General features: G+C 57.3%; 5 protein-coding genes across 5 annotated transcripts; 1 reads left to right on the forward strand and 4 right to left on the reverse strand.

The window, feature by feature from the left end:
• Window positions 1-332: 332 nt before the first annotated feature.
• Window positions 333-2,273, reverse strand: UV8b_00980 (uncharacterized protein; the record flags this gene model as incomplete). The annotated part of the gene is made up of 5 exons (XM_043138478.1): window positions 333-1,140; window positions 1,235-1,318; window positions 1,393-1,518; window positions 1,587-1,711; window positions 1,782-2,273. The coding sequence occupies 5 exons, from the start codon at window positions 2,271-2,273 to the stop codon at window positions 333-335; spliced, it is 1,635 nt and encodes a 544-aa protein (XP_042994412.1).
• Window positions 2,274-6,850: 4,577 nt separating this feature from the next.
• UV8b_00981 (uncharacterized protein) lies at window positions 6,851-7,486 on the reverse strand (the record flags this gene model as incomplete). Its single annotated transcript, XM_043138479.1, has 1 exon — window positions 6,851-7,486. One exon carries the CDS (start codon window positions 7,484-7,486, stop codon window positions 6,851-6,853), a length of 636 nt encoding a protein of 211 aa, XP_042994413.1.
• Window positions 7,487-9,267: 1,781 nt separating this feature from the next.
• UV8b_00982 (uncharacterized protein) lies at window positions 9,268-11,403 on the reverse strand (the record flags this gene model as incomplete). The annotated part of the gene is made up of 1 exon (XM_043138480.1): window positions 9,268-11,403. One exon carries the CDS (start codon window positions 11,401-11,403, stop codon window positions 9,268-9,270), a length of 2,136 nt encoding a protein of 711 aa, XP_042994414.1.
• A 713-nt stretch (window positions 11,404-12,116) lies between these two features.
• Window positions 12,117-14,147, reverse strand: UV8b_00983 (uncharacterized protein; the record flags this gene model as incomplete). The annotated part of the gene is made up of 3 exons (XM_043138481.1): window positions 12,117-13,128; window positions 13,580-13,923; window positions 14,010-14,147. 3 exons carry the CDS (start codon window positions 14,145-14,147, stop codon window positions 12,117-12,119), a joined length of 1,494 nt encoding a protein of 497 aa, XP_042994415.1.
• A 1,155-nt stretch (window positions 14,148-15,302) lies between these two features.
• UV8b_00984 (uncharacterized protein) lies at window positions 15,303-16,160 on the forward strand (the record flags this gene model as incomplete). The annotated part of the gene is made up of 3 exons (XM_043138482.1): window positions 15,303-15,336; window positions 15,429-15,797; window positions 15,952-16,160. The coding sequence occupies 3 exons, from the start codon at window positions 15,303-15,305 to the stop codon at window positions 16,158-16,160; spliced, it is 612 nt and encodes a 203-aa protein (XP_042994416.1).
• Window positions 16,161-16,202: the final 42 nt, after the last annotated feature.

Consider the following 16,202-nt stretch of genomic DNA (forward strand, 5'->3'; position numbering starts at 1 on the left):
TACCAGACGGCTGTTGCCAAAATGGCTGGCTAACCAGACGGTTATTACCAGACGGCTGTTGCCAGACGGCCATTGCCAAAATGGCTGGCTACATACCTACACAAGGCGTGGCATGCACTTGACTCAACCCTTTGCACTGCATGCTGCGTGACGTGACAGTCATGATGTGGCAGTCATGTTGATGAACAAACACTAGTGTACATATATACACGGCCAGCAAGTCGCCCACTTCACCCCAAATAATTGAAATAAAAGAACAAGCCTTCCAAGACCCAAACCCCCCCTCCCCCATATACAGACCTTTTCGACGGCCGGATTTCGCACCCACGCCATCACATCACCGACTCAATACCACTAACCACGTCCAGCGAGCGCCTCTCCCTGATAAACTTCGGCCAGGTATTGGTGAGGACGAGATACTTGATGCTCATCTCGGCGTCGTCAAACACGCCCTCGCTAAAGGCCTCGGGTATCTCTCCCGTGTATCGGATCGGCTCGGCGTGGTGGTCGTCGTGCCGCTTGGGCGCGCTGGCAAAGGGCGTCGCGGGATCAGGGCTGCCGCATTCGCCCGTGACGACCTGGGCGGCGCCCTCGAATATGGCTTGGAGGTTCTTGAAGTCTTGCGACGACAGGTTGACCTGGAACTCGGCGCTGTGGCTGCTGATAAAGTCGACGTAGATGCGGAGAGCGCTCTCGTAGGACTCGCGCGTCAGGGCCAGGGTGGTCGTCGCCGGGTCCTTCTCGCCCAGCACGCCGCCTCCTGCGGCGTGCACAACGTAGCGCGCGCGCCACTCGCGGACTCGGGTCAGGAAGGCAATGTTTTCGCCGGAAAAGTCGCGCAGGGCGGAAAATTCTTGCAGAGGCTCGGGGTTCTTGGCCAGCGTGTGCTCCAGGGCGTCCATGGTGAGGATGCTGCCGCCGGTGGAGGAGATGGAGCCGGCCTTGGTGCGGCCCATCCATGACAGGGCGGATGACGAGGCCGAGGCCAGGGACTTGCCGCTGTGCACGACGGACTTCTGCCGTGACTCCCAGCGGGCGATGGAGTCGAGCGTCTCTTGGCAAAGGGACTGCTGCTTGTAGACTTGCCAGACGGGGATAAAGACGGTGAAGATTTCGAGCATCATGATGGACAGGGCGATCCTACATGGGGCACTTGTCTGTGAGAAGATTTGCAGATGGGGTAGGGGTAGGTAAGGTGGCAGCAGGCTCGAGGGGTGTGCTGCTTGTTACTCACCACATGGGGGGAATCCAGTAGTTGTTGACCACAGCCATGCCGGGCACGTAGAGGGCAATGAGCCACATGGGGGCCGCGAAAAGTCTGTCGAGTCAGCTTAGGTTTCAAGAGCTTGATTGTGATGATATTCAGAGGGAAGGGGGGAAGGGGAGGGTTACCCAGAGAGACAGCAGGCAATGGTCTGGGTTCGCCAGCCTTGTGAGTCCTTGAGGTTGCGGGAACGCCAAAGGATGACGGGAGCCACGACCCAAGACCAAAATATCTGCCAAAAGACGGAGGGCCACCTGCAAAGAACCCGCCACGTTAGACGCCGTTGATCGTCCAGACTGCAGCTTTTTTTTTTTTGCCTTACCATTCCCATCCGCGGCCCTGTTCATACTTCTTCTCCATCGCTGTGCCAGTGACTTCAGTGCCGGCGATTCCCCAAGAGGAATGAAACTTGCGAGAAATGAGAAAGGTGAAAACTGTAAGCACAACCTGTGCGTCTGTAAGCAAGTAGACTTGTCTCGTCCACGTTCCCGCGACTCGCTTGGAAACCCCAACTCACGTGTAGAACCATGCCCAAGCCGACAAGGATCAGGACCCTCCTGGTGTAGGGAAGCATCTTCCACCTGGCAACAAGAGTCTTGCGGATGCGAGGACGCTTTCCATCCCAGCCAAAATCAACCGTCTTGTCGACGTACTTTTTCTGCGCGTTGGCAACGTATAGAAATCGACTGTTGGCAGCGTGGAAGAGGGCGATACCGAACGGAACCCAGATGGCCATGATCCAGAACTCGACGACTTCAGCCATCAGGGGCCCGTAAACGTAACCCGTTGTTACACAAAAGAAGTAGCAGTGGAGAAAAGAGATTGCTGTGAAGGACAGGCCCAGGCATCTGATCCTCAGGATGGGCATTTCACGCTTCAACCACAGAAAGGCCATTCCGCTGAACAAAATGGCCGTCCAGGATATGGCAAATACAATATAAAATATGCCCAATCCATCAAGCCGAGCGACCGGCTGGGTGTCTTTAGTGACACCAAGCTCTGAACCCATTGTGCTTTACCTTGTGATTTTTTTTTTGCAATTGCAATTCGTGTTTTGGAAAAGAAAGATCGAGGCTCAATGCCCAGCAAAGGGGAAAGCAGACGGCCGAGAGCGAGCGAGCGGACGGTACCTGGCGGCAAGACAAAACTCTGCGAAAGAGGGAGCCGAGTTTAAAAAAAAAATTAAGATAAGTCCGCAGGTCCCCAGATGGAGAGTATGTTTTCAGCTCAGAGGCACATCCCAGCACGGCAAATCTAGAGCAAGCAGAGCATGGGGGTGACGTTTTCTTGATAAATACCGGATTCTATCACAGCCAGGAAAATCCACCGCAGATGCCTTGAGCCAAGAAGGGGTAAGTAGCAGGTAGTATGTAGTATACTAGAAGAGACCAAGGGACCGCAGCTAATAAGTAAGATAATAGTGTAATTGCCAGGATGCCATCAACGCAAGGCACTAGTGACACAGCAGATCCGGGCCATTGAGCCCCTGCCTCAAGGAACAAGATCATGGCAGGAAATGAAGAGCAGAGCATATCCCGATTGCCGGAAATGCTGTCCGCATATTTGGGCCAGCCACTCCGTACTCCGTATGAGTAGCGGTTTTGGTCGTGGGCGGGCAAGACAAGTCTCTTGCGCAGAGAGCCAGGGTAAGAGACACGGCGCCGCCCGCAAGATTTCCAATGCCTTCCCTCCCAGCAGGTGTAGAGAAAAGCAGTAGGGGCTTCAATGGAAATGTCCATAGTTTTCGCGGGCCCAAGTGTGAGTTCCAGTTTTTTTCTTCTTCTTCTTCCGTTTTACCCCTGGTGACATGACGAGGCGACAGCTGCTGCAAGGCCAGAAAGTGCTTGCATTTCGGTAGTTGGCATTCTCATTGCCGGCCGAGATTGTCCTTTGGCCTGGATATGACGACGACTTGCGCAGACAAGTCGGATTGCCCTTCCTTTCCGAGGGGCCCTGCCCTGCCCAAAGTGATGGCTCTACGGAGTACGGATACTCCGTATTCTTTCCAGAGAAGCGCAAAGCGGAACTACTCAGGCAGGCCATAGCCCCTTGATGGGGAAGGTTGCCGGTGGTACGTCCGCAAAAAAACGATGCAAAATCGGAACGTCCGCGAGTCGTGAAGGGGCTGTTGGACGACGTGGGGGGTGCATCGCGACACGGATCCTGGCCCGTGTCATTCAGCCAAGCCAATCTCCAGCGGCTCAATCACGCCGCCACCACGTACTGTGGCTGGACCTTGGCAGGGGATGGCGTCTCCCACGCCAACTATTTTCGATTATTGGTTTCGTTATCGGTTGGGCAGGGGAGGGGGAGTGATGAAGTTTTTCCTGGTCAGCCAGATGAAGAAGCGGACAACAAGGGTGGGCGGAAGCGAGACGTTAGGGGGTCTTGGCGATTGCTGTCCTGGGCCTAAAATGCTCCCCTCGACGGCAATCCGTTTGTCGGAACGATGCCAAACGACACATCACCCAACTCTGGATGCTCTGGAGTCCACTGGCGAAGTCGCCGAGTGTCTGGAACGTGAATACTCTGCAGCTTGGAGGCGCAGTTGTCCACTTTGTCGGTGGTGCCTTCCAAATCTCGACGAACCAGCTCCTTCCTGTACAGTGCCTAACCTGCCAGGTAGGTACTGTACCTAAGATACCGTGCTCCTAGGAAGTAGGTACTGTTCTCCGTACAGGCACCTAACGTAGTACTGTGCGCCTTTCCTTCCTCGAGTCGGGGACCAAAAGACCAACAACGAACGACCAAAGACGTTGTCTCCGCCCCAACTCATCAAACAGTACGGACATGGAGTACCGAGTCTGCGCCGTGGACACAAGCGAAAGGAAAACCCGCCGAGCGAAACAGACCGAAATGCTGGTCAACGCCTGGTTTGACACTGCCCTCGGCTTGCATGAGGGCTTTGTGTCTCTCAGCACGCCAAGCACGTCAAGTCACATCACATCGGACACGTCGGATTGGATTGGTGCAGGTCAAGCCTTGAAGGCTGGTAGAAAAACCCCCGCTTGTCTGTACGCCAACGAGCCTTTGGCCGCACCGAGGTCATAGACGCCAATCTTTACCAGGCAAAATAAGGCGTCCTTGTACGGAACTAGCGCCGGGTACTAAGGCATGTATGTGCCTGTAGCCTGAGCCACTGGATAAAACCAGGTGAGTCCGGTCCAAGACTCCAAGACGGCTCCAGCCGGTGCACGGACTCTGAATCTGGTCATGAATGAAGGCTTTCGAGGCAACTCATCCTGGCCGTTGGAAAGGACTTGTCTGGCAAGGCCTGCCCGCTCGGTATCGATTACGGGGCGGTGGACATTGATGACAGATGCTAACACTTGAGGAGATGTCTGCAGAACCAGATCCACAAAAGTCAGGGTACCCAAGCATCCGGGCGTATATTTCCGTGCGTCGCATCATGCAGAGTCAAGGCATGCAAACACTCGTTGGTCATACATAGACCAGAGTACCTGCTACCTACACCAGATGGCCAGGTGTGCCGAATATCGTGAATGCGCTTCACCGTGGTCGATGCTCTTTCAGCAAATAGTTGATGTCGAAATTTCTGGCACCGAATCGGCGTCGAATCTCATTCGCCTGATGTTACTCTTGCCGGCGGGTAGAAAGTTGGAGCCCATCCACGGAGTAATTTGGCGGCTCCGGCCGTGCGTGAGTCGGGGTGACCACGCCTGACAGGTCTGGCAAATTACCTGGTGTCTCGGAGCCTGGGACTAACGGGAACTATTTGAGGCTATTGCCATGGGCGCTTCAAATAGTAATCCACGCAATAGGCTGCCTCTGGTGTTGACCTGCATTCGGTTGCGAGGAAGACGGCCTGCTGGGCCAAGCCTTGGGATCACGATGCTTTCTCGCGATGCTGTGCTCCGTCCGTACTCTGTACATGGGTACTCTGTATGCGTTGCACAGGTTGCCATTGGGCTTGTGCAGAGCAGAACAGCAGAACAGGCAGCCACTGCGTTGCGCTCTGACGGAGCAATGGGATTGGTCCGTTGGGGCCTAGCTCCTGCTGCACTGCACGGCTGCACTGCACGGCTGCACGGCTGCGCGGGCGCGGTTGCGTGATCCTCCGTCTTGGTCAATGGATTTACTGAAAACGGCTGGTAGGTTGTGTTTCTGGTCGGTCAGAAGATAAAAAAAAATGCCGCTCAAACTGGACCCAAAAATCTGGCAATAAAGGGGAGGAGTCGGTAGATCACATGAGGTCTATCAGGATGGGTCACCTAAACCCGCCCCTGTGAACTGATATGACCTGGACATTTGCCCTCAGTTTTCCGCACCTACGGCCCAGATCTAGGCCCGCACTGACGTATTGACGCTCCTCGATAATTAGGATGGGCCACCTGAACCCGCGCCTGTGAACTCATTGTGCGCTGAATTGGCGTATTTTCTTAGCAACTATTCCTTTTACAGGGCATATAAGCGGCCCTAGCTAGCGCGATACATCGTGAACAAGGCTGTGGTGTTGTGGGAGGCTTCCATAAAATTGTGTTGCAGACCCTTACTAATTCTGGTAAGGCGCCATGATTTATGTCGTTCCGCCAGGCGCACTTACTTGGATCTGGGCCTACCTACACCTATAATGATATGCAGGAAACTTGTATTCGCTTCGAAACCCTAAACCCATGCGAAATGCGCTTCTCTCTTTCACCCTGAATTCCAAGCTATTTCGGACTATTTCAAGCTGTGGAGTCTTGCGTCTTGCGTCTTGCGTCTTGGGCAATTCAACCAAAGACACGCCAAAAAAAAATCCCAGAGAAGCATCACCACCCAGATGCACGACGTGTTTCCTGTCAAGAAGACGACAACATTGTGACGAAAACGAAGGGTTGGATCGCTCATGTTGTCATCCATGCACTGTCGAGGGTTGCGATCAACGCACAGGAACAACCAACCCGTTCACTCACACCACCTGCTTTCAGACTCCCACCGCACGGTGTGACGAGCAGTCCTCCCGAACGAACAAGCCAGGCCAGTTACAGCATCAATACGTTTGCAACACGTCGTGCCAAACGTCTTCGGCTTGCTGGTATTATTTGGTCCCTGTTCATCCATCAGCAGGCCCTTTCCATCTTGTCCTGACTTGTCTCTTTGACACTCTCCCATGTCGGAGACGGGCCGCGGCAAGTTGATTTGCCGTCGTAGAGCCGGAAAGCAGGCACAGGCACAGGCACCGGGGCTGCGGATCGTGGTCTTCACACGGCTTGATGGCTGTGCCCTTTCTGTGCCCAGATAGATGGGTTTAGTCTTTCTTTACCCCAAAGGGACTGGAATCTTGTCCCAGTTTCGTGGGGTTTCGCTGGGGCTTGCTCGACTGCTGCACGTCCAAGAGGCCTTCGCGGAGAAGCTATTCATTGCGCCCAACTTTCTCGCCATGCCCTGGACGGTTCGTCCAAGAGGCACATGGCCGACTCACAACAAAGTCGCTGGGGGCTTTTTGACCCGAGATGCCTAGTCGTCACGGCCAGGGTGCCCAGATGCGCGGGCGTCGTCTCCCTGCAACCGATTCGGTGCTGGCCCATTGCCCATTGCCCATTGCCCTTCTTTCTTCTTTTCTTTCCTTTTCTTTCCTCTTTGCTACGGCTCATGTGCAGAAGATTTCGAAAGCAAAGCCTGTTGCTCGCCCTGCTCGGCGCGCTTCAGATCCTCCAACCACATGCCCAGGCGCAGGCGCTTGTCCTCCAGCCTGTCGACCCGGACAATGGCCTGGTAGCAAGGGCCCGGGCGGCCATAGTCGTCGTCGTCGTCGTCATCGTCGCCGAAGCTCCACAGGGTCAGGTGCTCGAGGATGGCCAGCAGCGCGACGGAGACAATCTCGGGCACGGGGTTCCTGCGGCCGGAGGAGCATGCCACCACGAAGATGAGGACAAAGGTGTCGATGGAGTCGCTGAACAGGGCTACACCCAGGGCCCGCTGGACCTCGTAGCTGCGCTGGGGATCCGCCATGAGGATGAGCCCGGCGAGCAGCATGTCCCTCAGGCCCAGCACGGTGGTGAGGACCAGGCCAGGGCCGGACGCGGGGACGGCGAACCCGGCGAGCACGACGTTCGGGATGGCGAGCAGGGCGAGACTGCGGAGCAGATGGAGAGCTGAGACGGCGGACGAGGCGAGGTATTGCAGCCGGGTTACCGATGGAGGCCCTGGGGCTCCTGGTGAAGAAGACGGATGCTGGTGGTGGAGGAGAGGCGTGATTGGCGAGGGTTTCTGGTCCATGGCGAGGAGTTTGGTTGAAGTGGTAGTAGGTGTGGTTTGGAGAAAGAATCTCCCTTTTCTCAAGACGCAATCCCGAAACAGGACAACAAAAGACAAAAAAAAAAGAGACTGGGGGAACCAGAACCGCCCGACAAGTCTTGTCTTTTATCCCCTTCCGCACACAAACGTGCGGGCGATTCCTTGCCAGTCGTGCAAATACGATGCTGCAGACCACGGGGGGCGGGAGGGGGAAGGCACGTTTAAAAGCAGCCAGGCCTTTCCTTCCTTTTCTTCCCTCCTTCCTTTCCTCCTTCCTTACGTTCTTCTGCTTCACCTTTCTTTCTTTCTTTCTTTCTTTCTTTCTTGTCCCGTTTTTTCTCTTTTGCCTCTCCAGAACCTCTTCAACCAGCCCAGCAGACCATGCACATTCCGGCCAGTGGGCCGCGATCACGGTGCACCGCGCTTTATATCTGGACTGAACGGGGCGCTCGCGGCTTGAGTAGCGGTAGCGGTCTGTAGCGGTCTGGGGGGTGCAGGCAAAACACAGGATTGAGGCAGCTCAACAGGCATGCCGTGCGTGCCGCCCCAAGCACAGCCACCACCCGTTGCGGATCGGTCAAGCGGCCGGTAGGCAGGTTCTTAGCGACGATCACCTTGTGGACCGTTTCGTCGCAGCGAGCTAGCTGCTTGCTCCTCGCCCCTCGCTCGAAAAGCTGAGACATTGATTGCCCCGTGGTATTTTTACCGATTGCCCCAGGCTGGTCTGCCGAGTTGAGCTGCTGCACCTTGGCCTTGGTCAGGAGGAGGCCGTCAAAGTGGCCGCGTGTGCATGACGTTGAAACACACGATATCCACGCACGAGGCACGTGTTGGTTGGCTCGAGCCACCGCCTGGCCCTGGGGGCGCTTTGCCCTCGGAGACGGCTGGGCGGGCAAGCGGATGGCAAGCCGTGCTCTCCAGGACTCCAGGAGTTGGCCCAACTTGCAACTCGCGAGGGTGTTGAGGGTGTTGAGGGTGTTGAGGGTGTGCGCATCTACGCCACCTGACGGGCCAGCCGTGCCATCGCCGCCACTCGTTGGTCCGCTGGTGGAGGGTGATGAATTGATTTGCCTGTCGATTTCACCTTGATCTTCGGTTTGACCATCTCGGCCCTGTCCGGGTTTTCTCTAGCCTGGAACTTGTGAGTGCAGCGTGCTTTTGTTTCTTTGCCTTGGAACCGGATTGTCCATGTCTGTTGTCGTTTCCCAACCTCTTTGCTCTACCACGGCTGACATGCAACAGCTCACATGCAACAGCTCACCTCCACGGCTCACCTCCACGGCTCACCTCCACGGCTCACATCCCACATCCCACGACTCACCTCCCACGGCTCGCACAGCTTCCTCACTCACAAATGATATGCCCCGCTATTCCTGCATCGTGTCACGCATCACACGATACGGCGGGGCGGTTATCGGGTGAAACGCTACCGCTGTGCCGGGCTCCTCAACCTGATTCTTCCCTTCACTGGCACCACCATCCACCCCCTCTCGCCATCTTGTTGCGCACACGACGAAGCAATGCATTCTATTTTCCGCATCCAACACGGAGCATGGCCAAGTATATGCATGCACCACTCGGATTCGTCACCACCATTGCCGCAGCAGCCGCAGCAGCCGCAGCGTTCGCGCCACACCATTGTGAAATGAAAGTGGAGTCGGCCAACATCCAAAAAAAAAAAAAAAAAAAAAAAAAAACGAACCAACTTGGCTTACCACACTCACAAGGAGATCAACGCCCGATCCATGCCACCTACAGCAGCCTCATCTCTTCATCTTTTTTGCCTTCTTCCTCGGCTCGTCGCCCCCATCGCCCCTTCGCTTCCTCCTCCCCTCTTCCAACAGCTGCTTCATACCGCCTGTGCCCTTGAACTTGGGATTCGAAGGATCTATGGCAAACTCATGGCTGTCAAACACGGCCTGGAACCGGTCGTCGCCCAGGTCCATGGCAAAATCTTGCTGTAGCCCCCCTCTGTCCTCGTCGTCTCCACCCTTGCTCTTCTTCTTGTTCTTGCCGCCCTTCTTCGTCTTTTTCTTTTCCTCACGAATGATTTCATTCATGTCAAAGTGGTCCAGATGCTCGGCTTGATCCTCCCCGGCATTCTCACTCATCACTTTTCTGAGGCGAGCCTTTTCAGCGGCCGACTCTGCTTCGGCCGCTTCTCGCGCCTGTCGCTTCTTGAGGCGCTCTTCCTTGCGGGTGGATGACTTGGATTGCGCGGCAGGGGCTTCCGTTGTGAAGAATGGGTCATCAAAACCAAGATCTTCGTCACCCGTAGCTCTCAAAGTGACGTGCTCCTCGCACTTGTTTACATCATCCCCGCCTGCTCCACGTTTTGCCTTGGCTGCTTGTCTCTTCCGGTCCTTTCTCTCCCTTTCCTTGCGTTTGTACTTTTCAATCGTCGTTTCCTCTTCAGCGCCGCCTTTAGGTTTCGACTCGGACAGCGCTGGAGCAAATGTGATCTCCATGTCGCCCACGGGGCCGTCTTTCGCCCTCTTGGGTGCAGGCTCGCTTGCTAGTCCAAGAGCTTCTCTCATCTTCCGGCGGGCAAGCTCCTTCTTGGAAAGCTTGGGCTCAGCACCTGCTGCGGCCTCGTCTTCGCCGTGAGCTTCCTCTGCCTCGTCCTCCCCGTCGGAACCCTCGCTGTCGCTGGCAAGGTACGCACGCAGGTCGTTTTCCTCCAGGTCCGCCCTGCTTCCAGTAAAGGCCCTGTTGATCGACTGTTTGCGTGACGCTTCTTCCGGGTGCATGTCCCAAGTCAGCTTGACCTTTGAGCTCTGCAGGGCATTCGTCACGAATTCAACGGGCTTGTAGGTGTCGGGAACCTTGTCGCACTCATCGCGTGGCTCGTCATCGAACGCGACATCGTCGGGAACAAATCTCAGGTCAATGACGTTGGACGAGGATTGGTACTCGGTCCCGTCGGTGGCCTCGTAGATGGCCTGGGCCGTTTCAGGGCTTGAGCACACCATTACAGCGTAGTAGTATCGCAGGCGGTCCAGTTGGTACGCCCTCAGCGCGTTGCTGTCAAAGTCCTGGTCATTGCCTTCCTGTATCAGGTCCTTTTTGATTCTCTCATCCTCACTGCCACTCCCGTCGTCGCTGTCGTCGTCTGAGCCTCTTTCGTCCTTGAACAGAGCTTTCGGAGGACCTTCTACTTCTTCTTGCTGCATTCTCTCTTTGCCGAATTCGCTAGGGTAGATGGAGATTTTGAGAATGTTGCCCCTGCCGTTGTCCGGCAGGAAGCTTGAGAAGAGCGCCATGAGATCGGTCGACTTGACATGATCCCAATCCAAGTTGACAATGGCAATTCTGTTGGTGACCTCGCCTGCCTCAACATCGGCCTGCTCGTCTTGCAACCGCTGCATGTCGCCTTGGGCGGCCAGATCCACCCCGCCATCCTCGTCTTGGTCCGAATCCTCGTCAGAGTCAGAGTCGGATTCTGACGAGGAGAAGCCTCCGTGGCGAGCGGGGTCGTATTCTTTTTGCCTTTCTCTTTCGTGCGCCGCGCGTAGTTGTCTTTGAACGGCTGCGTCGTCATCGACTTCAAACTCTGCACTTGGGGACTCCTTGCCACGGCTGGTTCTGTCCGCCTCCTCGTCATCTTTGTCGTCGTCGTCTTTGTCGTCATCGTTGTCTTTGTCGTCATCGTTCTCTTGCTCATATAGCCTCTGAAGAGCCTTCTTCTTGGAGTCGGATTTGATCTTGCGTCCATAACGATCCACTTTGGCGGCTGCTGTAAAGTCTTCATCATCCAACATGCCGGCGAAACGCTCATCAAGCTTGGTTTTTGTGTGCTTCCTGGAGGGGAGACGAAACCGAGGATCGGTTTCGAAATTGGCAAACCGGGCATCTTGAATGCGTGATGAAGAGCCGCCGCCCTTCTTTTGATTCTTCATAACGGCAGTTGCGACGACGGTTGACGACGACGGTGGATGGCCTGCCGTGCTCTGGTAGACACAGGTACTTGGTAGAGGGGTGGGTGGGTTGAGCGCGTGTGCAGTCTGCGATTCTGAAGCCCATTCGAAATTTCTGGCTGCAACTTTTCTACCGGGCGGTGGGCATTCTGCCAGGCGGTGTGGCTGCCTCGTGCATCGCCAACTTGGCATTGAAATTGGACTTTCTTCCATTACATTTTTTTTTTCTTTTTTCGCCGATACTACGCCCGTCTGTCTGTCTGCACATGCCTTATTCCATTCAATTGCGCAAAATCTCGCTTCTCTCCACGTGTCTTTACGGTCCTTTGCTCTCGGTGTTCGAAAACCTGGCTTGACGTAACTACCTGGGCGCTTTTGGCTCAACGAGCGACGCGAGTTTTATTTATGGTCCGGTAAATCAAACGACGAATTCAAGATATTTTGCAAGACTTTGCCGAAATTTTCTGCAAACGGTGTCAAAATGAACGCTGCCGATAGGTAGCACTGAGATTAAAAATGAACCGTCCACCTTGACGACAGCCCGGAAACAGATACTTGGACGAGGTGTAGATACGGCCGACTGGTGCAACAAACGATGCAATCTTTGTTCAATTCCAGCAGCAATCTGCGGCATGGTGCGCAGGCCTTGGTAGCCCCAATAAGATTCCTCGTGGATACAAATCTTTCCATGGCCACTACGCGTTGTCCTCCCACTGATGGACGACGTGCGTCTCCCCCAGCGCATGCTTTCGTTGTTGCACAAAGTCGTCCACCGTCGACAGAAATGTCATGTAGCACGACAAGGCCACGCAGTATCGCCTGTAATTCTCACTCATGATGAGGCCGACGCTCAGCTCGGCGCGCTCGTGACGAGTGAGCCACTGCAGGAAACAGCTTTGAACCAAGGGAACCGCCGGTAGCCTCTGCGGTGACGGGGCTCCCGTTCTCAGTGACGACTCAATAATTGTCAGCACTGACATGATGTTGGCAACGCTCGTGCTGCCACTTATGCCGACGGTCTGCGCCAGACGGCCTTGCAGGTGGCTCGGAAGCGGGGAGGACAAGCCGAGGAGCTTCCCCAAGCACTGATTCATCATGCTGCATTTCTCCGTGACCATGGCCAAGATGCTGTGGTCGAACGGCGTGGTGCTGACCTCGAGTTTCAGAAGGCTGACGGCCAGCGCGAGTTCCATGAGTCCCTGGGCGGACGTTGATTGTGATTTTCTCCGCGGCTGCTGTGCCGGCCGGCTTTTGCCCCTCGCCCTGGGTCGTGCCCGTGGCCCATTGGGATACGAGGAGGGCGTAGTGGTTGTTGAGTATCCCGACGTGGTTGGCGAGCGTTTTGCTAACGCGGCGCGTGGCGGATGGCGGATGGCGGATGGCGGTCGAGGGAATATCTGAATGACGAAAGCGGCCGCAAAGCCCACGAGAACAGTGACGAGACGTTTCCAGAAAACCGCGTAGCCGACACCCAGGAGACCGTACTGCACAGCAACATGGTGCGCGTCCCAGCTGAAGCCTACGATCAACGCAAAGGTCGCCGCGCCCACGACGCTGGCTTGCACAAAGGCCGGCGGCAAATGCAAGCGCCACCACATCAGCACCAGGCAAACGACGGCCGTGGTGACGCCCATGCCGTACGGGTTGCCGGAGCCGTTGCCGGAGCCGTTGCCGGGCTCCTCTTCTTTCCGGCAGTCGGCGTGCCTCCTGTGACGATGCGCAGCCGTTGCTGCGTCTTCTGAATCTGCTTCTTGACTTGATCGGGGTCGGCGGCAGCTCCTGTCGAGGCGTCGGGGACAGGCGACGCGACGTTGACATTATTGTTGCTCAGAAGCCAGGAATAGGCGTGGCGTAGCCGGGACGGAACCCATGCGCGTTGCTCGGTTCGGGATGCCAGCAGTTGACCGATGTGCTCCATATCAAGCCTTCGGCCGCCGCTGCCGTGGCGACGATACGTTCCTCCTCCAAGACCATGGAGAGGATGATTCCGTCGAGAGCAAAAGGCTCCTGATTCACGCCGTCTCCCAACCGACCGCTTGCGTCGCAAAGATGGGCGTGGGTATCTAGTACCCTGTCGTTGGTCCGGAGGATGCACACGCCTTGCGCGCCGAGGCCAGCGTGCTCCTCGAGCCTCCTGCTGCGGGACGGGCTGACGTACCATGGGCTGCGGTTGACGATGTGCGTGACGTCGGCCGAGAGGCTGGTGGCCCGCGAAGTGAAACCGAGCACGTCGGCGGTGGTGCCTCTGAATATCTCCAGCAGGCGGCCGGATCGATCGATGTTGTGCTCGGGGCTCTTGAAAGCGTCGACGAGCGCCGTCGTGGACCCGGGTTGCGTCCCGAACTCGACCATGCAATGCAGGGCTTTGACGTGGTCCGGGCCCCACGTCGCTCGCGAAAAGTCGAGCGGCAAGAAGGCCACGGCAGGATCCACGGCTCCGAGGACGGCAACGATGTCCCGCCTTGGACGCGCGCGCAGACGGGCCTGGGAAAAGGCGGCGCGCTGGCCGGGCAAGGAAACATGGCGTCGAGCCCAGCGGCGCCTCCAGCACGCGAAGCAGCCGCTCCCTCTGCGCCAGGACGACATACAACGGCGGTGACGCGCGCGTCCAGCATGAAGCCGCCGTACACGAGCTCGGCGGCGACGGCGCTGGCGGGTCGGCCGGTCCGGCTGGCCACGAGGGCGGCCTCGAGGGACAGGAGCCCGCAGGCCCAGGCGAGGCACATGCCCCAGCAGCAGGGAGAGCGAGGCGAGCAGATAGACGAGCAGGATGCCGGCGGGCGGGACGAGGAAGAGGGCCACGGCGGCGAGGAACGCGTTGGGGCCGAGGCTACGCAGCGCCGGGCCGATCAAGGTGAGCAGCAGGGCGGCCCAGACGGCCAGCCAGCAGCGGAGCGTGACCTTGGCGTCGGCTGCGTTGCAACGGCGCGGCCAGCCGGGCAGCCAGCCGGGCACCTGGGGCCGACGTCGGCGCCGGCCAGAGTCCGACTGGGGACGAGGGTGTGGGGCTCGGCTGGGCGGGCGCACGGACCAGCAGGCGGGGTCTCGTGGCGTCGGCCGGATCCGCTTTCTTTCTTTCTTTCCTCCTCGGCTTCGTTTCCCGTGCTCCCCATCCGTCCATCCATCCATCCATCCATCCATCGGGATGCATCTTCAACAGGAGGTTGGCGGGCACACAAACTCACCCGTCCGGCCGTGTTTTGCGCCAAGCACCAGACGACGACCAGCGCCAGCCCGGCATCCTCCGACCGAAATACGTCCGGCCCGGCCGGCCTTTGCGGCATCGCTGCCGTCGCAGGCCGGCGCGTCAGCAGCGCGTCGGACCCGCCAGGCCGGTACGTAGTGGTTCCGAGGCCTTCCATATGGCATCCGTCAACCGGCCTGGCCTGGCTTGTGGCCCCCCGCCCCTACTGCCATATGCTCTCACAAGGTTCACCCTGGAAGGAGGGACACGGCAAAAGCCCCCCCATCCTGATGACCCGACCCGTTCGTTCATTGGCCGAGGCAAGCCAGAACTTGCGCCCGTCGTTCGTTCCCCCCCCGCCTGCGCTGCGACGCTGTAAATGCCTCACCCGAGTCCCCGCGATTTCTCTTTTGTTTCTTCCCCTCCCCCCCCCCCCCCCCCCAAAAGCCGACACGGCAAACGCTGGCGGCAACCACGCACCCCTTACTGCCTGCTGGGCCGCCGCCAACGCACCCAACCCGCCACGTCACGCGTGTGCCACGGCGTCCCGAAAACCGCGCAGACCCAGCCCCCAAATCCAGCCCCCGACGGGCAAAAGAAAAACAAAGAAAAAGGGAGAAGAGGAAGAAGGAGAAGAAGAAGAAGAAGAAGAAAGAAAAGAAAAAGAAAAAGAAACCAGCTGGGATACCCCGCGCAGATGTCGTCTTGTCCTGACGTGACATCGGGCCAGGGTGCGTTGCGTGGCGTGGCCATCACATCATGCACGACGTGCACATCCCGGCGGCGCATTGGCAGGCTACGCATGGAATTGATTGACAGACAGAACTCAATTCATTGTCGTGTGGCTCTAGTCTACGCTATTGTATCTTATCTGCGCTTACAGTAGCATCTACCCAGGGATTCTCAACCCTTCATAGCCGCCCCGTGTCTGTGATCCGGCCACCGCGTATACTCAGTCCGCTCGGGAAGGGGGGTAGGGAAAACCCCATGCTTTGCCTCGACCGGTGGGTGGTGCGGATCCGTGTCCCGGGGGTCCGGGAGCAGATTAGTGCTTCAGGCTGTGTTAGCGGTGCGGCTTGGGAGCGCGTGCAGGTGGGAGACGGGACGGGAAACGTACGCCGCAGGAGGAGCAGGAGCAGCCGGAGCAGGCGCCGGAGCAGGAGCAGGAGGAGCAGTTGCTGTCAAAGACGCGGTTTGTTAGCAGCAAGTCCAAGTCCACTCTCTGCAGACGGCCGCCGTCATAGAAAGGCAGACGACGGTCAAAAGGAATGCGGCAAAACACGACTAGGCGGCCCAGCGTCTCTTCAAACGCTTCCGCCAACGGGCCAAGGGGAATCCATACCAAGGAGACATGGTGAGTTTTCAAAAGCTTCCAGAGAAAGGCAGCAAGGCAAGTAAAAGGTTGAGCGACGAGGGCGAGTCAAAGAGTTTTGTATTGATCGATGGCTTTGTTGGTGATGTGATGGTCTGCAAAACTGCCTTCTCCGGCCCCTTCTCGAGGCTCCTTCTTATACTTTTCGTCCCCTCCCCCTTTCTCGAGGAATGCGTGTGGTAGCGGCAGCAGCAGCTGGCTGGCTGTCCCGGTCTGGCATCCTGT

The sequence above is a fragment of the Ustilaginoidea virens genome, chromosome 1 (genome assembly GCF_000687475.1).
Source record: "Ustilaginoidea virens chromosome 1, complete sequence".
Lineage (NCBI taxonomy): Eukaryota > Fungi > Ascomycota > Sordariomycetes > Hypocreales > Clavicipitaceae > Ustilaginoidea > Ustilaginoidea virens.